The sequence below is a fragment of the Raphanus sativus genome, unplaced genomic scaffold (genome assembly GCF_000801105.2).
Source record: "Raphanus sativus cultivar WK10039 unplaced genomic scaffold, ASM80110v3 Scaffold1062, whole genome shotgun sequence".
Taxonomy (NCBI): Eukaryota; Viridiplantae; Streptophyta; class Magnoliopsida; order Brassicales; family Brassicaceae; genus Raphanus; species Raphanus sativus.
In genome coordinates, this window is record NW_026616376.1 from 1 (window position 1) to 25,946 (window position 25,946).

Here is a 25,946-nt window from a genome sequence, read left to right on the forward strand (position 1 = left end):
CTATTCTGTTTTCTAAGATCTGGTTTTGATTGAAAGACAAACTTTTTTTTTTTTTATGAAAATCCAAAAAAAATCATCTTGAAATATTCTGAACACCATATTCAAAGGAAAAAAAAAATCTATTTGTAAAATGTTTTTATAGTTGTACATCTATATTCTATTAATTTTGCTGTATGACCTATTGATATTAGTTGTGTCCAACTTAAAATATAACTGCATTTTAAATTAACCACTTTCCACTAACAACAAATTTTATGCAACCGTAATATTCTTTCTTTTTTAGAAGTAACCGTAATGTGCCTTTGATATTATCATGATAAATAACTACCATACGTGAGAGGTATAACTAACTACTGTAACGTGCCTTTGATATTTCATGAAGTATATATTATCATACTATTAAAATTGAGAGGTATAATATTATTCATTGGTATGATTATGTGATTATATAGACTTTATGGAATATTCTTTTTGATGATTTCCACATACAAATTATTAATAGAAATAACTATACAACCCAGATACAAACCCACTTTTAATATTTTGTTAGTTTTAGACAAAAATAAATATTATTTATTAACTTGATAATATTTTTGTCATCGTTAGCTTTATAACATATAATTATAAATATTTTTTTATTGTCATGATAAATAACTACCAACAGCCCATGAGTAAAAAATCATAGCAAATATATAACTTAATAATATATAGCTTTCAAAACAGATTAAATTTAGACCAAATACAATAAAAGTTCATGAATCAATTAAGATAAATAATAAATATAACAGTTGTTTTATAAGAAAATTAAATAATTTAATCCATGTGTTCTATTAATTTAAGAACATGATCAGTTGTTATTATTATGGAAGTATTATTCATAAAAATATATTTTACGAGTTTTAGTTTAATGAGCTCTTCTTCATACTCATCAATCTCTACACGCAAAAAAAAAATAGTGATCGAGCTCTCAAGGACTCTGCAATGACAGATCTCAATTCATATTACGAATTGAGTAACGGTAAGCCATTCAGGAACTCGAAGCTTATGTATTGTGGAATAGTTATAGTTTTAATACGAATATCTGGATTTCATTGTAGATGTTGTTGTTGATATGGAACAATCAAGCCCTGTGTTGACGAAGGTGGAGCAATCTTAGCGATCCCGATCTAGTCAACTGTGGCGTAAACGGCCTGATGTGCCACGTGGCAGTTACGTAGATTCGCCGGAGATTGCTAAGAAGCTCAGATTCTCAACTGAGTTTGAGGCGCTGTCGTCTCCTGAGTCATCCTTCGAGCTGCCTTCTCCACCTGGAATACGAAGACGCCTGTGATAAGTATTAACTCGGGCTCTACGAGCGAGAGGTGTGACTGTGGCTGATGTGGCTTTCTTGAAGGATGAGTTTTTTCAGTGGAGGTGGCACTGTGAGGACTGATGCTGTTGTTGGCAGCGAAGAGGAGGTTTTGTTGTATCAGACGGCTAGGGTTGGTGATTTTGATTATAAGTAACGGTGGCCTCAAGTATAGTGACCTCATTGAAAAGGAAAAACAACCCAGACATGGTTGAGCGGTTGCAGAACGTATTCTACCAGCTCCAAAAACGTATTCTACCAGCTCCAGCTCCTAGAAGGAGTACTCTTGCCCCAACGCCGTATCTCCCAATCACATCAACTTTGCCATTAAGGCCATGACGCCAAGCTACCATCAATGAACTCGCCTGATGACTTGAACTTGTTTCATCCAATTAGATGATCGGATGAGGATGATTGATTATTATCATCTTCCTGTGTGGTTAAACATATGAAATGGTTTGGTTTTCATTTCAAGAACAGAGAGTTTTATAACAATGAAAACATATCATAAGACTGGGACTTTTGTTTTATTTTTCAGTATCCCTCAACTAGATTACAATTTACAATACAAAGTGCCTGTTGTGTTGTTACGTACATTTACGTAAAAAAAACCTAGAAATAATCAGTGAAGCAAAGAAAAAACAAATCTTATGATATGATTAAAACATTGAAAAGAATCGTCCATTTTACAGAAAAGGAAAAATCTCAAGTGTTTTGACCCAAAAAAAAATATAAAATCTCAAGTGCATACGTGATTTTCTCACTGGAGCACTAAGGATCAGAGTATAAGGGACATGTGTGTCTAGCAACTGTAAATCCTTGATGCGTATGTGTGAGGATTTCTAATCTCCGGAGAACTGAGGATATGGTCCACTAATGATTACTGTTTCTGCATCATCCTCTCTTCTTCAGTATAATTCATTGAGACATTGTTTTTACTCTTCCTTGTTTTGGCTTCCTGTCATTCTCTGGTTATAAATCTTAATTGTGAATTTTCTGTCGACGTCACTTATTTTTTTGCTTGTAAAAAATGTAGAGATCATTTTGTGATTCTTGTTTTTAGCTACTAACTTTTAAAATAAAATTTAGATAAACGATTGTGGCTAGAAACAAAGATGCTGACATTCATTTGTTCGTTGTTTCACTCATTCCTTATCTCTCTGCTCTGGAATCTTTATCTTCTTCCATGAGTTTATGGTTCGTCTTTGTTTTCTATGTCCCTCAGTGCTAAAAAAATCGAAGTTCCGATCAGTTACCATTACCGTAGATGGGAATAAAGAGCCAAAAAAAGTATTTAAGTCTGATAGATACCTTTAGGTTTTATTTACCACAGAGGATTTTTTTTAACCGTCACATGCACCACACAGTTTTTAAACTTAACCGCAGAAACTTCCTATAAATACCTGTACAATGTGTGTTGCTCTCCACAACTTAAACTCACTCAAATCCTAAAACACCACACAAAACAAAATAAAACAAAACAAAAAAAATATGAAGAAGCCTTCGGTGACCTCTTTTCTCATTACTCTCCTCTTGTCTGCAGCTGTCTGCGCCCACGGCACTTACAGAATCCAACGGAAATCCAGTTAAGGTCGGGGAAAATACTTCATGCAGCCGGTTAAGACAGAGGGCATAACAATGGAGGCGGTCTTGTTCCGCCGCCACTAACATACTTCCGTCTTGTTCCACTTGGCATCACCCAAACACGTCTTCCGTACCAACAGGCATTCCCGTTACCTTCGATATACAGAAACTATCGACAGAGACTTTCATTACCACAAACACCTCTATAAACATCGAGTTCAGGTCCGACATCTGGCCAGTCTGCAACGAGTCTCTCCAAGTTATGGGCAGTCGATGACTCCTCATCTGCCAAGGAGTCTGCCATTTCATCGGTGGTAAACACAACCCGCAATAGCGCGTTTAAGATACAGAATGTTACTGTAGAAGAACACACTTATAAGTTGACCACCTCGTACGGAAACCGTTGGAACTACCCCAGGGCTTGGTTAAGTGCACCGCAGCTACTTGTCACCAATGATGAGTCTAAGACCTTAGTCGTCAAGTTCGTGAGGCTGATGATGCTAATAAGGCTACTACTAGTGCTACTTCTCGTGTTGAAAAGTTAGGTCTAAGGATGTTTCCCATTCTACTAGTCAAGATCAAGAATCATGAAAACAAATCTTGAGACTCGTCCATGGCCATGATTAAATGGGTTGAGATATAATACCCGCATGTATATATGTGAACTCGTCTTTACTTTCATAAAAAAAATCATATGAATTTGTGTGTTTTCAAACGCTTTATGTAAATATACCCGCACGTATGTATATGAACTAGTCTTTACTTTCATAATAAATCAAATAAGTTTGTGTGTTTCCGGCGCTTTATGAGACATACCTCTTTTACATTAAAACCATATCCGATAAGTGACGGAGGATGATTGATTTATTATTCATCCTCCTGTGTGGTTTGTGGATTTAGTTGGATCCTACTGTATAGTGAGTTAAGCGTTCTTTGTGTGTGTTTAAGCATACGAAATGAATTTAAGATTTGGCTTTTCATTCAAAGAACAGAGAGGCTATTATTTATCATTACACCCACTAAGCCAGGTTTCGAGAGAAGCACACAGAGTCTTGAAGTCTAAATGTGCAACAAAAGACTACAAGCTCGTTTTTATGTTTATGGGGGCATCAGGAGTTACTAATAAAGTATATATATATATATATAGGTTACTTTTACCTCAAGAATCTCTACTCTTATTCTGTTTTATCAAAATCTTTTGGCTGTTTGTATAATGATATTCTTTTTTTTTAAAATTTTGTTACAATAATGACTGACTGACTATCCATTCAATTCACAGCATATGAATGCCTAATAAATGATTAGTTCACCAGAAGGAGAAAGCTAGATCCATACTCTTCTTCAATACTCTATCCATGAGTCTCTAGCTGAAGTCTTAGCTATCTGATCCTCCATTAGCCTCTCCCACGTCAGGTCCCATTTCGTGAACCTTTTTAACTGACTCAGAGAGACGGTTGAGCAGGTTCACCAGTGCAATCACTTCATTTCGTTGCAGTTGCAGCTGGAGAGAGAAAGTGACAAGAAAAAATATATAATCAGATCATCGATGCTTTATGTCAGAAAGAAACTCACTGTTAAGAAATCACGTTTGGTCACCCTCCTTGTCTTGATTCCCACAGAGAAAAGTATTTTCAACGCTGTCCCTAACCCTGAACCTGAAGCTTCCCCCCAAAGCCGGCACTTTTCACAACCTACACAATCCATCAGTGCACTGCAAACCACATACTAACTTAATTAGCCGACAGACATATTTAAAGCTCTATGAGTGAGTGCGTCGCTTTCAAGTAAAGACGAACCTTATGTTCCTGAATTGTTTCTGAATCTGCTGTTTGATTCAGGTCCACCTTGGCCTTGCCAGAGCTTAGCTTCATCAAACGGAACAGGACATGCTGTTTGGATTCGGACTGTACAACAATTGTTTAATCAAGGACTGTGTTTTCAGATCTTCCGCATGGTTCCCTGTGTCATACTCCGCTTGCTCCAAGTACGCTGTTGCCTATTATTATACGTTGTAAGAGTCGGTTAAAAAAGCTTGTTCAGCTTTGGCATTGTCAAAGGCCGTAGACAAAGAAGTTTTAACTCACTTTAGTTACAGCACGTAGCACAAAGAGGTACGTGAAGTACATGTTTCTGACACCGGTCCGGATGCCTCAGGATACGATCATACATCAGCTCGATGTTCTGTCCCCACAGGTTGCGTGACTCATCAAGAAGATAATCACCAGCTATGTGCATGGAGATTGAAGAATGAAGACCTGATATCAGTTTGTACAAAACCTTTTTCTCTGGACATGTCTCTCCAGATGAATCTGCATGTACATACATAACATTACAAGTCTTTTAATCTCACAAACATGGGTGGTGTTCCTGAGTATAACTAAGCGAAACACTGGACTAGGACCACAAATTTTTTTTTTTTTAAATTACATCGAAAAAGGTCTCAAATTTGTGAAAAAAAAAATATTGTTAAAACTTTAATAAAATGTTTATTGCCCCCAATATCTTAGGGACGCCTCTGCTCACAAAACTAAAACGAAGGAGAAGGAGAAGGAGGAGAAACTCACATTTTGGGCAGTTCTCTGAGTATATAGAGTCCCAAATCCTTCTAGCAGATGGTCCAGTGTAACCAGTATACCTCTCCGGGTTTAATTGAAGATTTACATAACTCATCTCACCTGAATCACCAATACTAAATCATCATCACATATACATAGGGTGCATCAAACGGTTTTGGTTTAAAACTACATTACCGTTATCTGTGTCATCCTCATGCGTCCATGGGTTATTAGTCTCGACCCAACCTCTAAATGCTATGTTATCTATAGTGCGGTCAACAGCAGCTTGAGGCTTCCCCTCTTTGACAAATCAGATTATCTGAAGGAAGACCTGCAATATTGTATGGCCTTTTAAACGGCTCAGGGAACTCGTTCTCTGGACATTCACAGACACTGCAATCACGCAGACGACACATCCCATCGTCTGGCCAGAACGGGCAATCACACCACAGTTTGACCTTGAAGTAACGGAAGAACGGAGTAGCGACGAGATCTTGAAGCAAAGGATTCAAAACCTCACTGTTGAGATTGTCCACCGTTTCGTAATCACAGCAACAGTCCTCAACTATACCTTTGTATTTACCACTTCCCTGTGTGTATAATATCATCAAAAAGATTCAGTTTTTTTTTTATTTTAATCTCAATCTAAAGACCAAAGCTTTGACCTTTTAACTCTTGTCTCAACACGAAAAAACGTAAGTAACTGAGATTACGAACCTGAAGTGAGCAGCTGCAAGAGTTACGATCGGTGAAGAAAGAAACCGGCATTAGAAGCGGTCCTAGAGCTGACAGCAACTGCTAATAAGACAACGACCAAAGCCACCAACGGCCATTGCCATGTTTGTCTCTTCCTTTCGCTTTCTTCTTCTTTGATTGCGCCTTTTCCCATTATCCTTAAAAAGAGAATCAAACCGGGTCGTGAAGACAGATCCTTTCACGGTAAACACGTTTTTTCTTTTTCTTTTTTCTTTTTTCGGACAATTCTCAAAGCCCCATTGCTGTTGTTGTGTCTGAAGAGAGATCAGCTCTTATTAAGCAAAGTCATGAGAAATGAATGCGTTAGTTTCAATGCCCCCGCATATTTTTTTGACATTTCAGTGCGACGCGCGGTGTTTGGGTACCACGCGGCACGTTTTAGTCGGCGCGTGTTGGGAATATTTGTTTCGTTTGTCCCGTGACGTGCTTTAGCCAATAGGATCCGTTTATTTAGTCCTCGGAATATAAATAAACAACTTGCCGTTTTAGCACGTCTCAGTCAACGGATGGCCGTTGACTAAGTACCTTACCTGCCGTTTTTGATTTGATGGTCGCCACGTCACGATTAGCCTTAACTTTAGAGATCCGACAACCTCTGGAGTTTTAACTTTTAACTAAACACAGTATCTCATCAATAACGAAAAGTTGGTGAGAAAGAAACACTATTATGAAAAACTTGAAACTTTTCAGATACATAATATTAACAAATGTCACTGTATAATGGTTTTACTTTAGAAAGTAGATTATTTAACAAAATTAGATTAAAAATAAATTTATGAAGCATAATCTTCAGCGATAAAAAATTCTTTTGAGCGTCAAAACTTGAAACTCTTGAGATACTCTACTAACAAATGTCATTGTACAATGGTTTTACTTCAAAAAGTAGATTATTTAACAAAATTAGATTTAAAAATTAATTTTATGAAGCACAGAATCTCCAGCAATAAAAAGTTCTTTTGAGTGTTGAAAACTGTTACAAATTGATAAAACTTCACTGAATTATCTAAATCAAATCCAAAATGTTGATACACCTGGGCCTATTAAATTGAAAGCTGGGCTTATGGATTTAAATCAGGCCAAGGGTAATATATCATCAACTATTTTCCTAAACCAAATAGAGAGAACGATGATTTGGGTCGGACCGAGTAGGGCCGTTTGTCTCGTTTATATCCAAATTTATTTTAGGATTTAAAGTAATCCCTAAATCTCGCTTGATGTCCTAATCCCAACGTGTCTCACAAGGCAGTTGAGTCATTATTATTTTGAACATGATAACAGAGAAGAGTTTCTGATCGAAGCCTATCAATTGATCGAAACCAAACAAACTGATTTGTAACAGAGAAGACTTGATCGATGCTGTTTTTTTTTTCATGAGGCAATTGTGCTCGCTGATCTGAGGCTTATGGTCCTTTGTGTACTCTCAGAATCAAGATTTGGCGATGAGTTTCATAACACTAGAACAGTGAACAATATATCCTTAAGATTGGGTCTTTTATTTATTTTCATTATCCTCCAACTGGATTACAAAGTAGCTGTTGTGTTGTTACGTACAGCCATAGTATATATTAATGTAGAAAAGTACCTTAGAAAAAGCTAATCGGCAAAACCAAGAAAAGCTAATTTTTTTTACCAAAAAGAAAAGCTACTCTTGTGATATGATTATACAACATTGAAAATAATCATCCATTTCACAGAAGAAAAAAAAATCTCAAGTGCATCTACAAAGATCAGATCAGTAACGGACATGTGTCTTGCAGCTATGAATCCCTGATGTCGTACGTGTAAGAGTTTTAATGTCCAGACAAATGAGGATATGGTCCACTAATGCATAATGTTTCTGCATCTTCCTCTCCTTCTGTATTAATTCATGGAGACAATGCTTTTACTCTTTCTTGTTTATGGTTCGTGTCGTTCTCTGGCTAATAAATCTTGATTTGTGAATTTTCTGTCGTCACTCATTCATGGAGATATCTGTGGCTAGAAACAAAAGATGTTGACACTGGTTGTGTTAGCGTTCGTCTTTGTTTTCCTCGTGCTGAAGATCGAAGTTTGAATCAGCTACCGTAGAGTTGTAGAGACCAACCATATCACGGGATGATCATAATGTGAGATGAGGAAAAAGCCAAAAAAAGTATTTAAAGCTGATAGATACCTTTAGGGTTTATTTACCACAGAGGATTTACTGCCATAAACACCACGCAGTTTTAAATTTAAAATTAACAGCAGAAAACTTCCTATAAATACCGGTACAATGTTTTTTGCTCTCTACAACTCAACTCACTCAAACCCCAAAACACATACAAAACAATCAAAATGAAGACTTCTTTTCTCGTTACGTTCCTGTTGGCTGCAGCTGTCTGCACCCACGCCCTTGAAGAGGTGAAGGATTCCAACGGAAATCCAGTTAGGGTCGGTGCACAATACTTCATCCAGCGGTTAAGACCGAGAGTAACAACGGGGAGGTCTTGTTCCAGCTGCCACTAACATACTTCCGTTTTGTCCACTTGGCATCACCCAAACACTTCTTCCCTACCAACCGGGCCTGCCGGTTAGCTTCGGATATCATCCAAACATTCTCGGCCGAGACACCATTGACACATCTGCCGATATAAACATCGAGTTCAGGTCCCCAATATGGCCTGTCTGCACCGAGTTTTCTAAGTTGTGGGCAGTCGATTCCTCATCCGCATCCAAGGAGCCTGCCGTTATCATCGGTGGTGAACCGAAGAGCCCAAATAGTGCGTTTAAGATAGAAAAAGCTGCAGGAGCACACACTTACAAGTTGACCACCTCATCTGGAACCGTTGGAACCACCCCAGGGGCTTGGTTGAGTGCACCACAGCTACTTGTCACCAAATGATGTGGCTAAGACTTTATTCGTCAAGTTTGTGAAGGTTGATAATGATGCTACTACGGCTACTACTTCTACTTCTCGTGTTGAGAAGTTAGGTCTAAGAATGTTCCCATTCTACTAGTCAAGATCAAGATCATGAAAAATAATGGGTTGAGATAATACCCTCACGCATGTATGTGAACTCGTCTTACTTTCATAAAAATCAATAAATTTGTGTTTCCATCGCTTTATGAGACATACCTTTTACATTAAAACCAAAGCAGATAATCTAGTTCTAAATTGTCATGACATAAAGATCCTAAATCCATTTTTGGCACCAATCAAAGTTAAATTGAATGCGAAGCCTCTTTTTCCATTTGCCCACTACACCGGACATGATATGTAGTCGATAAATTGAGAGTTTATTTTATTAAACTAAAGATATCTCAGGCCTGTAGAAAGGTCTAGACAAAATCTTTAAGGGAGGTATAGTCCATTGATGTCTTTGAGTATTCAAATATGCCATAAACAATAATCTTATGTGGCCACACAGTGAAGTGTAGTGGAGTCGGGGGTCAGATTTTGGCCAAACACAGTGAAACATTGGCTTTGCTCTCCCAAATTCTTTTGGACATTTTTCACATGGGTTTAGACCCTCAAATTTTGAATATGGCCTTCAATGGAATAGCTTCGGACAAGTTATTTACCGATCTATAACTCGTATGCGAGTAGCCACCATTGCATGGTTGATTAACTCCAGGGTTCCAATCGAAGTTTTCTCAGTTTTATTTAAAACGTATTGTAGCTATGTACTAGATGACATTTCAACAATGCCAAGTTTCACTAGAAAAAGACATTAAATATTTGCTAACATTCTTTGTAAAAAGATGTGCAGACATTAATATTTTGATATTTTTTATACAGATTGAGAAAATAATTGTCATATATTTATGTTTCTTAGTCACATATATTTAACATATATTGTTTGAGAAAAATAAAAAATTATTTATAAGCTTAATATAGTTTGCAATTAATTTCAAAACTAAGTATAAATTATATTATAATTCTAAAATGACATTTTATGTAACAAAAAAATTGTTAAAATTGACACTTTCAAAAAGGAATATATTATTCAGTTTATGTATGCTATTTTTTTATTATTCTCTCTCCCTTTCTCACTACTGTATTTAACTTTCAGAATTGTGTACACAATTTTTTTTTAAAACAGTTTAAATGAAAATTCATTAGTAATTTTTTTTTTTGAAACTTATTTAGGTAAACACATTTTAGCCAACAATAAATAAAAACAAACTGGGCGTAACAAATTTTGGTAGGTATGTGGTGCGATTGCTCGAGCTTGTAAGCTAAACTTCAACGAAACCGGAAATAAAATCGATGTGCTAAAGAGAGAATGAATCTCCATGAAGCTTATTAATTTACACATCGAAATCAACCCAATGTAAAGTAAATCCTCAATTCATAATCTCGACGCATCTTCCAAGGAAGTCGATGGAGAAGGTTGAACCCGACAACAGAGTAGAGTTTATGATCGATACTCGTCACCTGGGTCAAAATTCGAAATGATTTGGAAAAAGCGAGATTGTGTATGGTATTATCTGTTGTGTTGTTACAGCCATACAGAGTGTATATATATTTATGTAGGAAAAAACCTTAGGAAAAGCTAATCGGCGAAGCCAAGAAATGCTAATCTTGTGATATGATTAAAAACATTGAAAAGAGACGTCCATTTTACAGAAGAAAAAAATCTCAAGTGCATACGTGATTCTCACTGGAGCAACTAAGGATCAGAGTAAGGGACATGTGTCTTGCAGACCTTGATGCCGTATGTGTGAGGGTTTTAATTTCCAGACAAATGAGGATATGGTCCACTGATGCATAATGTTTCTGCATCTTCCTCTCTTCTTCAGTAATTAATATTCATGGAGACATTAATGTTTTTACTCTTCCTTGTCTTTGGATTCATATCGTTCTCTGGTTAATAAATCTTGATTGTGAAATTTCTGTCGTCACTCACTTATTTGTTTGCTTGTAAAAAAATGTAAAGAATCGTTTTTGTGATTCTTGTTTGGGAGAATTGCTAAAACCAACCCAAAAGTTGATTGCAACCCTAAAAGTAGACCCCATATTCAATCAATTGCAAACCCAACTTAAAAGGAGTGTTAAAACTACTATTTAGCCCTTGTGACCAAACAAAAAAACATAAAAGTCATTTTACTGTTCTGTCCTTCGTAAGTCTACACATAACAAACATAGTCTACATATCCGTAGATGTCATACACGGTCTACATTGTCGACTTAATTTGTAGTCTACAATGTAATTTAATCTAGTTAATTACATTTAAAAATATATAAAATTATTTTTATGAAATTATTAATTAATCATCAATGTAAATGTTAATATGAAGTTTATAAACTAAATTTGTATATAAGTGAACAGCTAAAAAAAATATATGTTGATTTTGGTAACCATGTGAGACAATGTTTGTGGTTTAGTAACAAAGGTTACATAACATAACATGTTATATCTTTAGAGGTTAGATCTTTAGAGTTAGATTTTGATTGTTTTTTTTGTTTAATTAACATATTATTACTGAGTAGTTTAGATTTTGTAAATTTGATTTTTGATACAATAATTTCCTATCAAACTAACATATAGGGTTTGAGTTTCGTGGTTTAGGGTTTGGGTTTTGTGGTTTAGGGTTTTGTAGACTTACAATTCAGTCTACTGTAATAAGTGTACAAAAAGTCATTTTTTCTTCTATAAATTGAGTTTATGAATAAAAAAGTAAATCACACATTATAACTATTAATAAATAAAGAAAAAAATTTAGTATTTCATATATAAATTTACTAAAACAACAAAATAAAATAGGAAAATTAAAATATTGTAGACTGACAAAAAGGTAGACAAACAAAGAAGTCTACTCTCTACGATTTTAGCCAAACCGGAGTCAACCAATTTTAATTTTAACCAAATATCTACTTCACCAAACATTTTTAACCTAACCAGAAAAGTTACCCAGCATATAAATACGATTTCCTAAGCTTTTTTTCTATTAAGAAAACCCTAATCCTGCCGCCATCGATGAAGGCGATTTCCGGGGAGATTTCCGGCGAACCCTAACCACGCCGCTTCGCGAACCCTAACCACGCCGTTTCCGGCGCTCAACCTCCTCACCGTCTGTTCCGTCGGTCTGTATCTTCTCTCAACCTCGTCATCGGCTGCTCCGTCTGCTCCTGGGAGATTTTCCGGCGAACCCTAACCAGGCAGCCGTTTCTCTCCGGTAAGTAAATCTCTCTTTACTCTCTGGTTTAGTGTCTGTCCAGGTTTAAGGCTATAAAGTAACCACTTTACCTCGTTTCGTTGAATATCTCAGGCGGCGATTCTCTACTCTTGTTGGCGAACGAACGGTGTCTCTGCCTCCAATCAGTCGCACGGCTTCTACTCTCGCTGTTTCATATCTCCGCCCCCAAACTAGTCACCATCCACTTCGTCAGTCCCATATCTTCTCTCTGGTAAGTTAAATATCTTCCATTTAGTGTCTGTGGGCGATTCTTGGTATAAAGTAACCACCTTTACTTCTTTTTGTTTTAGATTTTAGACGGTGACTTCTTCTCACGTTAGTGGCGTTTCATATCTCCGGCGAACGAAAGGTGATTCATCTCTGTTTCTAGTTAGTGTAGACTTCTTTTGACTCGTGTAGACTTCTTTTGACTCGTGTAGACTTCTTTTGACTCGTGTAGACTTCTTTTGACTCGTGTAGACTTCTTTTGACTCGTGTAGACTTCTTTTGACTCGTTGTAGACTTCTTGTCCTGCATACTTATGTTTGTTTGATTTGCAGAATTATTTGATAATTTTTTGTTGTTTTCCTGCAGGATTTAAAATGGAACAGCTTGATTTCCCACCAAGGCAATTTACTGTAGGGCAGGAGCCAGTGCCGGCTAAAAGCATTGGCTACTACAGTAGTAACACAAGGCTCTTCTCTGCTCTTCGTGAAGCACTCAATGAAAAAGAATGGGAGGAGCTCAAAGAGTCGAAACTGGGAGTGTTTTTAAAGTTCTACGAATTGGAGTTTTCATGGGCGTCTAGGCTGGTACACTATATGCTCACATTTCAGCTTGACTGCAAGAAGAAGTATGAGTTGTGGAGTCTTATAGGTGTTAAACCAGTTAGGTTTTCTCTGAATGAATTTGGAGAGATCACTGGTCTGAACTGTGAGTATGTGAAGAATCTTGAGCATCCTTTGGTTGAGGTAACTGATGAAATGAAGGCATTTTGGGAGCTGCTGGGAGTGAATTTCGAGCGTGGGCCAAGCATTGATGATTTAACTACAGCGTGTGCTAGGTGCGAAACATGGTCTACAGATGATCGAAAGCGCTTAGGTTATCTAGCCATCTACGCTGGCTTCATTGAGGCACAAAGAACCACGACACCCACACGGGCTGCCCTGGCTAGGTTAGTGATGGATCTTGAGGTTTTTGAAGATTATCCGTGGGGAAGAGTAGCATTTAAAGGCTTGATGGATTCAGTGAAGAAGGCTGACCTTACAAAGACGTCATACTACCTTGATGGCTTTGTTGAGGTTCTTCAAGTCTGGATCTACCACGCTCTCCCTGAATTCGCAGCTGGTTACGGAGATCCTGTGGAAGCAGATCCTTTGGCAGGCACCCCGACTCCACCTCTGCTTGCCTTCTTAGGTGGCAAAGGCCGGAAACATGGCAAGGAAAAGTTACAGAAACAGGTATGCTTAAATATATGTATGTATTATTTGATGTATTATTTTGTGTTTAAAATGGTTACATACTAACCTTTAATGTGTATTTTTTTTTGCAGACTACCATTAACACATGTACTGTGAAGGATTATTCTGAAATGTTTCCTCTCTGGGATGATGAAGTGGAGATAAAAAGGCTGATAACATTATCGAGGCTATTTTTTCCAGTGGATGGTCATGGAACCAAGCTCACTGGCCTGACACTGGAACCAAACTGTGGACAAGTGTGAAGGTTGAGTACAAAAAGGTGAAGACAAGCAAGAGGTCACTGTGCTCTGCTCCCACCGAGTCTGAGGAAGAATCACCACGCAAGAAGGCTCGTGTGTCCCCTGGCCAGGATACCTTGAATGCAGAGATAAAAGTTTGGCTCACTGCCATGGCTTCTAGTATGGTTGAAGGATTGGGGAGATGTGAGAGTTTGTTGACCACACAGGGCCGCATGATTGAGAGCCTTGCAAAAAAGGTAGAAGATATGGAGAAGATTGTGGGTGGAGAGAATTATGAGGATAAAAAAACTGAGGAAAACAAAGATGAGGAAGATGGTGGCAAAGATGAGGAAAATGGTGGCAGTGATGATGAAGAAGGTGGCAGAGATGATGAAGAAGGTGGCAAAGATGAGGAAGAAAGGAACGATGAGGAAAGCAGTTCTGAAGCCGATGAAGCCACTCCCAAGGAAGCCATTCCCGAGCAAGCCACTCCCAAGGAAGCCATTCCCGAGCAAGCCACTCCCAAAAGAGGCAGACCGAGAAAAGCGCAAGCTAAGAAAGGATCTAAAGCTGTGGAAGCCTCTCCTCAACTAAACAGACCAAAGAGAGGCCAAGCTAAGCAAGCCACTGACAAAGCCACTGTGGTTAGTAACAAATCAACTCCCCAAAAGAAAAAGAGCCGCCGTAAAACAGGGAAAAAGAAGTAACTTGTTTATTTTGGAATGTTTGAACGTTTTTTTGCTTGTTTTCACTTGGAATGTTTGACCTTTTCTCCTTCTCGTTTCAGCTTGTTTTCATTTCATGTTGGCTTGTTTGGTTTTTCTGCATGCAGCAGACTTCGTGTGCATATGAATGTTTGAACCTTTTGCGTGTGTAATGAATTCATTTTGTTGGTTTCACTTTCTAAATTATGTTATTAATATGTTCTTTCAATTGAAAAAAATGCAGAGTGAGAATGGAGGCATAGATGAGAGTGTTGTTATAATAGAGAAAGAACAATCAAGCATTGATTATGATTCGGTGAGAAATCTGAAACAGGTCGTCAAGTTAAAAGCTGCTCGCATCTTGGCACGTGCTAAGAGTGACAGAATTCGTAGGCTTGCTGCTTCTCAGCAATCCCCCTTTCAAGGAGATAGCACGGCCAAGTCCATCATACCTAACAAGCCAAAGCGAGGACATGGATATTACCCATTTGGTCCTGTTGACCCCAAAAAGCTCTCTGTTCTTATTGATTGGGTGCAACTCGACCCGTAAGTCATTCAATCACATAACTGCTATATATAGGAACTGGTAGTGTTTGATGGTTTTTTGATTATTGACAGCAACTGGCGAAAGAAGGTGAAGGGTTCTTCATGTCACTGGTACTACATACTACTAACTCCTCCAAAAATGGCTGATTGACACGGTATGTAGACTTCTCTCTGATGTAGACTTCTCTCTGATGTAGACTTGTTTCTGATGGAAGTCTAATTTTGTAAATGCAGCACATGGATGCTGGGATTAATCTCTTAAGACTCCGGTACACGAAGCACCCAGAATGGTTTAGGTCGGACAGAATTTGCCTGCTGGATACTGCGTTCACTCAAATTTGGTCAGCAAAGTACAAAGAGTTTTTGAACTCTCCTGCCAATCCCGACGGCTCAGGTAAACTGCTCCCGTCCGGGGCCTTATACTACTACACTGGCGAGCACCCAGCTTATTGCAGATCAGACAAAACATGGGTGCTAGAGATTGATGATATATATGTGCCATTGTTTATCAACGAGGATCATTGGGTAGCTTGTTGGATATCAATCCCGAGGAGACACATAGTGATTTGGGACAGTTTTGTTGGTCACACCGACGATAAGGAAATTGCCGAGGCTGTGAAGCCTATTGCGCACATGCTGCCGTACATGCTGCATATGCTATCTCGCGGTGAGGACAGGGAGTTGTACACGGTTGATTTCACACATGAGAGGGTCCCAGCAACCGAGACACCACAGAATGTACAAAGTGGTGATTGTGGAGTGTACTGTTTGAAGTACATAGAATGTCATGCACTTGGCTTGGCATTCCCGTTTCATGACTTCTGTGATAAGAATGTGAAACAAATGAGGGCGAAGCTAGCGGCAGAGATATTTGACGAGACCAACATAAACGGCACAGAAACTAGAGAGTACAAAACTGCACTTGTTTATGAGTAAGGTTTGCAGTTCACTTTTGGGGTAGAATTGGAGGAAAGTTTGAAGTTTTTTTGGGTGACTTTCCTCAACGGATATATCTAGTAGATTTTTTTTACCAGACTATTGTATTGTGCTGTGAGTAGCAGACTGATGTAGTAGGTTTTTGTACCAGACTTGTAGTTGTAACAGACTATGTATTTTGCATGCAGCAGACTTCTGTGAAAGTCTTCTTTTAAAGAAGACTAATACTTAAGTCTGCTGCTAGACAATGAGGCAGCTTCTTTTGTATCAGAGATTATCAGTATTATTCTTTTTTTTTTCATTACATCAGTACTCTTGTTTTTGACAAATTCAACGAAAAAACTATAGACTTCATTCATAGTCACTAACTAAAAAGTCTGCTCGGCCGAAAGCAGACATGTAATAAACCTGTCTAAAGACCTACAAACAACATTCATCACATAAGACAACATCCAAAGCAACAATACAACTCATAAGTTCAATATTGACTAAAAATCCACAAATCCAAATAAGTTCAATACATAAGACAACATCCAAAGCAACAATACTTAGTTCATATAGTTCAATACATAAGCCAAATCCAACATAAGTTCAATACATAAGACCTTTCATCCTGGACATTAGGACGGGTGTGGCCCGGTTTCTTGCACTGGGAGCAACTATAGCGTGGTTTGTTTCCCCTCATCCTAGAAATTTCAAGCCAAGTTTGCCACCTCGATTTCTTTTGCCTACCCGGACCACGCTTGACAGCAGGAGGAAGGCATTTATGCTTGTTCGAAGCTTCTTTGTCCCTTCTTTGCTGAGAGCTTCCAAATCTTCATCAGTAGGTGATGTGTCCTCAACTTTCAGAAGCTTCCAGATCCTCACTTTTGGGGCTTCCAAGTCCTCACTTTCGGGAGCTTCCAAATCCTCACTTGAGAGCTTCCAAATCCTCACTTTTGGGATAAATATTTGCTGCGTATGCTGCATAAAGATACTCCTTTGAATAGGATTGGCATACAAGAGTAGAGACATGAATGTTTACATCTTTTGCAGCTGCAATGGCATGTGAACAAGGTATCTTCTCAATATCGAACACACCACATTGGCACCTTCGAAGTTCCAAGTCAACAATACAATCTCGGTGTCCTCCTCTCACAACAAATCGCCAACCATCAATCCGTTCCACTTTCATCATATCTGCATACTCTTCCCGAATAGCCAATATTTTTTCAACCCCACGACTATGTTGTGATGTGAGACTTAAAGCATCTTCTCTCCTTTTAAAAAACCACCTTCCAAGCTTCTCCCGTATAAATTCAAGAAGGAATGAGATGGGGAATCCTCTGGCTGGCTTAAGTGCAGAGTTAATAGATTCTGCGATGTTGCTAGTCTTTATGTTGTATCTGTCACCTTGAAAGTGCACTCGTGACCATAAAGAGACGTCAGCATCCTCCAAATAAGTTGCAAGGTCTGGGTTTATACTCCGTATCTCATCCATGTAGCGATTAAAATCGAAGAGCGTATGTGCATAAGCAGCGCCTTTGACCAAGTACAACAGTATGTGCTTTCCCTTGAACTTTTGGACTATGTTCTGTTGTAGATGATAATAACAAATTCCTCTCTTTGCCCAAGGAAAACCTTCTCACACGCCTTCTTAATGGATTTGTGTCTGTCAGAAACTATCACCAAAGCATACTGATCTGAAACACATCTCCGCAATTGGGTAAAAAACCATTCCCACGAATCATCATTTTCCGCATCCACAATCGCAAAAAGCCAATGGAAAAATCTGAAAGTTACCGTCTTGGGCCAGCAGCAACTAGCATAACTCCTTCATACTTTCCACTTAGATGAGTGCCCATCTACCACAAGAACCCTCCTAAGATAGTTGCAACCAGCTATCGAAGCTCCAAAAGATAGGAATAGATATTTAAATCGGTTCTTATCATCTTTCTCAAGACATGTGACAGTTCCCGGATTCGATTGCTCGATCTGACGCAAATAAGAAGGCAGATTCTCATATCCATCTTCTGCTGTTCCTCTCACCATCTCTTGGGCACATAGCAAAGCTCGGTAAGAAGTGGTGTAACCCAGGTTCAGACCAAACATGTTCCGCATCGAATCTTCGATATGCTTCGGTGTAATCCCATCTATAATCCCAATAGACTCAATAAACAGTCTAGCAACATATTTCGGAGTATACTGTTTCCGTTGAGCCATCCGATCCCCCACTGAACATGTATGAGTTTTCAAATATTTTGTCACCCAAAATGTCTTTGGTCCATGCTTCACACTCGCTCTGAGCTTCCAACCACATCCTTCAACACGACACTTAGCCACGTACAAAGTTTTCGTTGTCTTGTAAGCTGTGAACGTAAATTTACCTTTCACAGCAACCAACTTCAGCTTTGCAACGAGCTCAGCCTTACTAGCAAAACTCTGACCGACATATATATCTTCATTAAAAGACATCAATCTTCCTCCAGTACCAGCATACTCCGCTTGTTGTCCATCATAAAACCCTTGATCATCAGAATCCTCATCTTTCAATTTCCCATAATCACTGTAGTTTACAGCATCAACAGCATCAACCGCATCATCAGCATCAACAGAAACATCAGCAGTTTCTTGAGCATCATCATCAGTTTCTTGAGCATCATCAGCCTCATTCCAATCTTTATCAAACCCTTCATCACCACTATCAGACACATCAGCATCAACAGCAACATCAGCAGTTTCTTGAGCATCGTCGTCACCTCCAGCTTCTACTTGACACTGGCTTGATACACAAAGGCGTACAATGTGGGTCTTACATAACTCGATCAAGTTCCGTACTTGTCTATCACTCGTGACATGCATAGGAGGAGTATCTGGACCCATTTGCTCTAAAAGTACGTCTGGTAAGGAATATGTCAGCTCCACCTTCTCGGTTTTCTTGTTCAGATCATAATCTTCTTGTGCCATTTCAAGAAGTTCACCATATGTACAACCATCATGCACAAAGAGACATTCTCCCTTTTTTTCCATTTATCAACCACAAACTCCCACAAAGAGCCTTTCACCACCCATTCTCCATACACAACAGGCAAATTAACCATTACCTGCAAAAATAATACATTTACAAAATTAGCGAACAATAATTTTATGTTTGATAAAATTATAAATGTAGACTTCCAGAGACGTCTACACATGTTACCAAACTACATACTCAAACAAAAAATTCGATAGTTTCCTAATTATAAAATATTATCTTTTAAAAATAGTTAAGAACAATTAGTATTAACTAATACACAATTTGAAACAAAAAAATCTTGAAATAATACATTATGAATAATACACAAATTCACTTTTTATATATTTTCAACAGTAGACTTTCGTTTCTGTCAACAGAAATGTAGACTATTATATAGGTCGACAAGTTTGGGTTAGTTTTTTGCAATTGCAAAATTCACGGGTTACTATCTTTATTTAAAAAAATGTTGTGATTTTACACAAGTAGACTTTGTTTTCAGTCTACATTTTTGAAAATGTTAGTTTTTGCGATTGACCAGAACTCATCCCAAATTTGACTTTGAAAAGTAGACTTCAACAACAGTCTACAGACGAAAAGTAGACTTCAAGAACCGTCTACATTTATTTTATTTTTCTGAACAGGTTAGTTTTTGCAATTGACCAAGTTGACTTTCTAAACATAGACTGACACAACGTCTACATCTTTGTAGACGGTATCTGAAGTCTACGCGATAATCCGATGGGTTACTTTTGCATTTGACCAAAATAAAATAGTAGACTTCAGAGGCAGTCTACTTTTTTTTTTCAGAGTTCGGTAGACGGAATAAGAAATCTACAACTTTTTTCCATCCTGGTCAACTTTTAAAATTTTAGTCAAATACAAAACTAACTTAATCAACATAGTCAAAGTTTGGGTCAAATGCAAAACTGACCTTCTGTAGACTTTACTAGCAGTCTACATTTCGTAGACTGTTTCGGAAGTCTACTTTGAAAAGTCAAAAGTTCGGTCAAATGCAAAAACTAACCTCTTTACGTAGACTTCTTTGTAAGTTTACATACTATTTTTTTTTGTTATCAAAGGAAAGTCGTAGACTTCCAACAAAGTCTATTTTATGTGTTTTTTAGCATTTTGGTCAATTGCAAAACTAACCTGTGCGTTGACTTGTAGACCGCAATGTAAGTCTACTCCTTCCCGTAGACGTACAAAACAGTCTACTGTCGCGACACAGATCTGAAAAAATGATGAAAACCATGAAAACAGTAACCTTTTTCCGATGTAAAGCTTGTTTCCACCCTTTTCCACCGTCCAAGCTCCAAATATGAGTAAAAGGATCCAACTTTGCCTACTCACAACAGTGTAAACTCGAAAATATGAAATTATAGTTATGAAAATGAAAGTTATGGGAGATTTTTAGATTGAAATGGAGAGGAAATGAGAGGAAATGAGAGGAAATGAGAGTTTTTTTGCTTAGAATCACAACAAAGTGGTTGTATATTGAATTCTTGAGGTTTAATGAGCTCAAAAATGGTTGTTAATGGTGGTTGAAAAATTGATGATAATGGCATTATTGTAAATAAGAAGAAATGTTTAGGGTGTAATAGGTTTTTATGATTTTCGAAATTATTAAATAATTAAATAATAATGGCAATTTTGTAAATAATTTAAAAACATAAGGATAGTTTGGAACTTTTCATGGTGAATAGTAATGACAAAAAAAAAGAGGTTGGTTTTGGGGTTGAATTGAATTTGTAGGTTGTTTTTGAAAGAAGTCCTTCTTGTTTTAGCTAGTAAATTTTTAATAACGATTGTGGCCAGAACAACAGATGTTGACAATGAATTGTACGTTGTATCACTCATCCATTTATCTCTCTGCTTTTGAAATCTTGTCTTCTTCCCATGAGTTATTTGTTGTGTTTTTCGTTCGTCTTTTATATTCTATGTTAGTTACTAAGCACCACTGTGCATTTTCCTCGTGCTAAAAATCGAAGTTCCGATCAGTTACCGTAGACCTCAACCCTCACCACACTAGAAACCAACCCATGTCACGGGAATGATTATAATGTGAAATGGGGAAAGAGCCAAAACATATTTAAAGCTGATAGGGGTACCTTTAGGTTTTATTTACCACAGATGACTTTTTACTGTCACACCACGCGGTTTTAAAATTAACCGCATAAACTTCCTATAAATACCGGTACAGTGTGTTTGCTCAACACAACACAACTCACTCAAAACCCTAAAACACACCCAAACAAAGCAATCAAAATGAAGAAACCTTCAGTGACCCCTTTCCTCATCACTCTCCTTTTGGCTGCAGCTGTCTGCACCCACGGCAAAGAAGTGGTGAAGGACTCCAACGGGAATCCAGTTAAGATCGGTGCCAAATACTTCATCCAGCCGGTTAAGAGCAACGGTGGTGGTCTTGTTCCAGCCGCCATTAACATACTTCCGTTTTGTCCACTTGGCATCACCCAAACACTTTCCCCCTACCAACCGGGCCTCCCAGTTATCTTCGGATATTATCCACCTTTTGTCGGCACAGACTACACATTGTCACATCTACCACTATAAACATCCAGTTCCATTCCGACATATGGCCTGTATGCAACGAGCTTTCCAAGTTATGGGCAGTCGATGTTTCCTCATCCGCTGCCAAGGAGCCTGCCGTTATCATCGGTGGTGAACGGACGGCTCCAAACAGCTTGTTTAAGATAGAAAAAGATGCAGGAGCACACACTTACAAGTTGACCACCTCATATGGAACCGTTGGAACTACCCCAGGGGCTTGGTTGAGTGCACCACAGCTACTTGTCACCAATGATGAGGCTAAGACCTTACTCGTCAAGTTCGTGAAGGTTGATGATGATGCTACTAAGGCTACTACTTCTTCTTCACGTGTTGAGAAGCTAGGTCTGAGGATGTTTCCATTCTACTAGTGTCAAGATCATGAAATGTAAAAAAAAGCCTGAGACTCGTCCATGGCTAAAAATAATGGGGTTGAGATAATACCCGCACGCACGTGTGTGTGTATGTGAACTTTGTTTAGTTTAATAACAAGTCAAGTAAATTTGTGCTTTTGAGCGCTTTATGAGACATAACTTTACCTTACATACCAATGATTTGGTTCTAAATTCTATAGTGACATATTATACCAAATATCCATTTGTGGTTAAATCTATAGCCAATCAAAGTTAAATTCAACTCCAACCCTCTTATATATTTTATTTTCCCTTTCACTCATCCGCACAACACACGGTACGTGATATATAGTCGATAATCAAGAGTTCCAATCAAATTTTATTGAATTTTATGAAAAACTATGGTAGCTTTCCTCTCTTCTCTTTTCTCCATGTTCCTCTCTCTTTGATATTTGTTTCCGGTTGTTAGCACCTTCTGGCCGAAGGTAGCGACCCTTCTCCTCCTCTTTTTCTCCAGCCTATTTTTCATGTTGATTTTCGGTTTCTTCACCTCTTCTTTGCTTCAACATATGTGGATTTTTCGTGGAAAGTGGTTGGTTTCGGAGGATCTAAATCTAATCGTTCCTGGGTGGGTTTTCAATTATCCTGGAGTGTTGGCCAGGTTGTGGCTGGCCATTCTCTCTCAAGAAGTACCGATATGACTTAAATCATTTGAGCGATACAATCGGTCTTTGCAGAAACAAATCCTAACGCATCTAATTTAGTTATCTAAATCAAAGATAATACAAAGCCTCCAAAAGTTAAAAGAACTTCGCAAACAAGAAGGCTTAATTAGCCCAATCCCTAAGTTTATACTTAAAGCTTGGCAACAAAGAAACTAAAAGAAACAAATTAATTTCAGTTGTTCGAAGCTTAATCTCATCACCAGAACCTCCAACAAGAGCGACAAACATTAGCCAGTGAATTAATTCTAGGATCCGTACAAAACCATTAAGTAACAGGCGGCTCTCTGAAATCCTAAACCAAGTAGGAGAAGCCGACAGATAAAGCACAAAGCAAAGCCGGCAGAGGTTTTTGGCACTCGACTCTGGTCCCTTTACACGAGCAACATAGTCAAAAGATTCTAGCTTCAGGTCAAGGAACATGTAGAGACAACGACAGTTAACTTCTTTTCGAAACTATGAAGGACAGAGGAGCAGAGGCTCCAATCAACATGCAGCTTACAAAACCGCCATGCAAAGCTGCTGCAAGAATCCGACCCTATGAAAAGTCCTCCGCGAAAGCTTCGGCTCGCCTTTGACATCACATATTGAAAGATCTCGACGGAGAAGTTCTCCGTGTAGAAAGGCGAGCCCATGATTAGTTGGAGTAGAAGAGACAGGAACCAAGTTGCAACGCCAGATCCTTACCTCAAGCGATGCTCGTCGAACTTGGTTCTTGTCTCTTCTACTCCAACTAATCTTGTTAATAGTGTTGAGATCTCATCTCTGTCATAAGAGTGCTGAAGGAAGTTTCCACATTCGTTGCGTTTAGCGCTGATGTCTCGAGGAAGAGATGATTCACTTCGTTGTTATATGTATATAATATAAATGTTATTATCAATATTTACCGAAATGCAAGTGAGCGAGTGGTTAGTATGTTTGGTGAAGTGTGTGTCTATGCTTGGGTTTGAATCCTTTACCTGTAACATTTGTTTTATTTTTTTCGACATCGTTCTGCCTAGTTAATGGTTGACTAACGATTTAATCAAATAGTCTTTTGAGTTACGTAAACAAGTTTAGATAAGAAATTTGAGTGTTAATCAAGTTTGAGTCGTGTTTGGCATGAAATAGTTGTTTTAAATCTGATTTGACACCATCGAAATTGTTAGCCTTAAAATATGTCATTTTCCCCTAATTAACTTAACAGCAGCACATACAAAGAATACAAAAAAAATTCTGCATCTTCCTATCATCCTATATTCTTCTCATGTATGATTGGCTGAACCATATTTTTACTCTGCCTTCTTCTCTGTTACTCGTCGTGTTCTGGTTCAAGATAAATTAAAGGTGTACAGAATGCTTTTTCTTCAATCTACCAAATGGTGGAAAAGAATTAATATATGATTTCTAGGCCTCTCTGCTTGGAATTGTGGTTGTCGGGAGAAAGTAACAGAGATTTAGAGAATTATTATACTATCTACTAATTGGTTGGTGTAGTCATCCCTCGCTTTCTGTTTGAAATCTTATCATGCTCCCGTGAATTATCACTTAATCATCCTTTTAAGTTAGTTATCATGGATTATCTTGCATTTTCCTCGTTGCTGAAAATCGAAGTTTGAATTGATTACCATAGAGTATAAACCCTTATATACAACCTCACTGTAGTAGATTTTAGAAACTAAGGATTAGAGATGACGTGGGGGAAAAACCTTTGAACTTGTAAAACCTGGTAATTTTTACGGTTTCACATTTTCTTTTTACTACCCCACGCTGTTTTAAATTTAACCTCATAATTTCCTATAAATACCGGTGCAATGTGTTTACTCTCTAACAACTCAAGTCACTCAAAAGAAACCAAAAATCTCAAACTTTAAACAAAGAAAAAATCAATCACAATGATGCCAATCATTCCCATTGGTCTCCTTTCTTATCACTCTCATGCTGGCTGCAGCTGTGTGCACCCAGGGAAAAGAATACGTGAGGGACGCTGCCGGAAATTATGTTCAAACGTATGACGAATACTACATCCAACCGGTCAATACCAAGAATAACGGAGGTGGTCTGTCCCAGCCGTTGTAAACAAGTTCCCTTTTGTCCCCTGGCATCAACCAAGACCTCCAAAAAGGCCAACCGGGCCAACCGGTACGCTTCATATATCCATACCCTTTGATGAAAACACCCATTCCATAATGGAAACTGTAATCATCGAGTTCACGTCTAAGATTTGCCCTTGCAAAGAGTTTTTCCGTTTATGGGAAGTGGATGAATCCTCATCAGCTTCCGATGAGCCGGCTATTCTCATCGGTGGGTGAACAGCTTGGAAACAACAGCTGGTTTAGAATTGAGAGAGCTGAGGACGTAATAGGAGCAAACGTTTACAAGTGACCACCCTTACCGGAACCATCGGATACATCCCAGGCCTTGGAAAGGTGCACCACAACTAGTTCTCACCAATGATACGGCAAACACCTTACTCGTCATATTCAAAAGGTTAATGATGCTACTAAAGCTCCTACTTCTACTTTCTCGTGTTAAAAGTTTGGTCTGAGGATGTTTCCATTCTACTAGCTAGCCAACAATCCAAAAATCATTGCAATGTGAAGCCTGGAGTGGAGACTTGTCCATGGCCAAAATAATGGGTTGAGATAATACCTACATCATATGTACCTGAAACTTCCATAAATAAAAATAAAATTGTCTCTGTCAGCGAATTTATATTATTAAAAACGAAACGAAAAAGAGAGAACGTAGAAACTAAAACCCTGACACATGCCGCATCAAGATACATGTTCGCGTCTCTACAATTTCATGTCTAAGCTAAAATCATGATGATTAATTGTTATAGTTTGGATCATAATTTATGATGTAAATTGACTCTTTTCTAAGGGTCGTATACATGATAAAACGATCATTGCAGTTAACAAACATTCAAAGGACTGAAAAAAATAACCTTTTCCAACGAAAAGAGTTCTAATCTTATTATATTGTCCATAGTTTTCAAACTTACCACCGTATCCATGGCAGGCTTAGATACACAGGTAAACAGTATGACCTCCTTACACTCAT

The 25,946-nt window shown here is 38.2% G+C and overlaps 3 protein-coding genes and 3 pseudogenes across 3 annotated transcripts; 5 read left to right on the forward strand and 1 right to left on the reverse strand.

Annotated features, from left to right (window-relative positions):
• The first annotated feature begins 2,839 nt into the window (after window positions 1–2,839).
• LOC130503618 (kunitz trypsin inhibitor 2-like) lies at window positions 2,840–3,536 on the forward strand (annotated as a pseudogene).
• A 702-nt stretch (window positions 3,537–4,238) lies between these two features.
• Window positions 4,239–6,521, reverse strand: LOC130503616 (endoplasmic reticulum oxidoreductin-1-like; annotated as a pseudogene).
• A 1,995-nt stretch (window positions 6,522–8,516) lies between these two features.
• Window positions 8,517–9,240, forward strand: LOC130503617 (kunitz trypsin inhibitor 2-like; annotated as a pseudogene).
• Window positions 9,241–12,122: 2,882 nt separating this feature from the next.
• LOC130503620 (uncharacterized) lies at window positions 12,123–15,334 on the forward strand. Its single transcript, XM_056998249.1, has 7 exons — window positions 12,123–12,381; window positions 12,475–12,613; window positions 12,693–12,751; window positions 12,976–13,841; window positions 13,934–13,996; window positions 14,107–14,724; window positions 15,029–15,334. The coding sequence occupies exons 4-7, from the start codon at window positions 12,984–12,986 to the stop codon at window positions 15,332–15,334; spliced, it is 1,845 nt and encodes a 614-aa protein (XP_056854229.1). The 5' UTR covers window positions 12,123–12,381; window positions 12,475–12,613; window positions 12,693–12,751; window positions 12,976–12,983.
• A 136-nt stretch (window positions 15,335–15,470) lies between these two features.
• Window positions 15,471–16,322, forward strand: LOC130503619 (uncharacterized). Its single transcript, XM_056998248.1, has 2 exons — window positions 15,471–15,485; window positions 15,565–16,322. The coding sequence occupies exon 2, from the start codon at window positions 15,568–15,570 to the stop codon at window positions 16,264–16,266; it is 699 nt and encodes a 232-aa protein (XP_056854228.1). The 5' UTR covers window positions 15,471–15,485; window positions 15,565–15,567; the 3' UTR covers window positions 16,267–16,322.
• Window positions 16,323–21,456: 5,134 nt separating this feature from the next.
• On the forward strand, window positions 21,457–22,359 carry LOC108823993 (kunitz trypsin inhibitor 2). The gene is given in 2 exon segments (XM_018597314.2): window positions 21,457–21,805; window positions 21,808–22,359. Coding segments are annotated over 2 exon segments (669 nt in total). The 5' UTR covers window positions 21,457–21,526; the 3' UTR covers window positions 22,198–22,359.
• The last annotated feature ends 3,587 nt before the right edge of the window (window positions 22,360–25,946 follow it).

Coding starts and splice junctions, on each gene's coding strand:
- LOC130503620 (XM_056998249.1), top strand. CDS start 12,984: ATGGAACAGCTTGATTTCCCACCAAGGCAATTTACTGTAGGGCAGGAG. Junction 13,842..13,933: donor AGGAAAAGTTACAGAAACAG/GTATGCTTAAAT, acceptor TTTTTTTTGCAG/ACTACCATTAACACATGTAC. Junction 14,725..15,028: donor CCACTGACAAAGCCACTGTG/GTTAGTAACAAA, acceptor AAAAAAATGCAG/AGTGAGAATGGAGGCATAGA.
- LOC130503619 (XM_056998248.1), top strand. CDS start 15,568: ATGGATGCTGGGATTAATCTCTTAAGACTCCGGTACACGAAGCACCCA.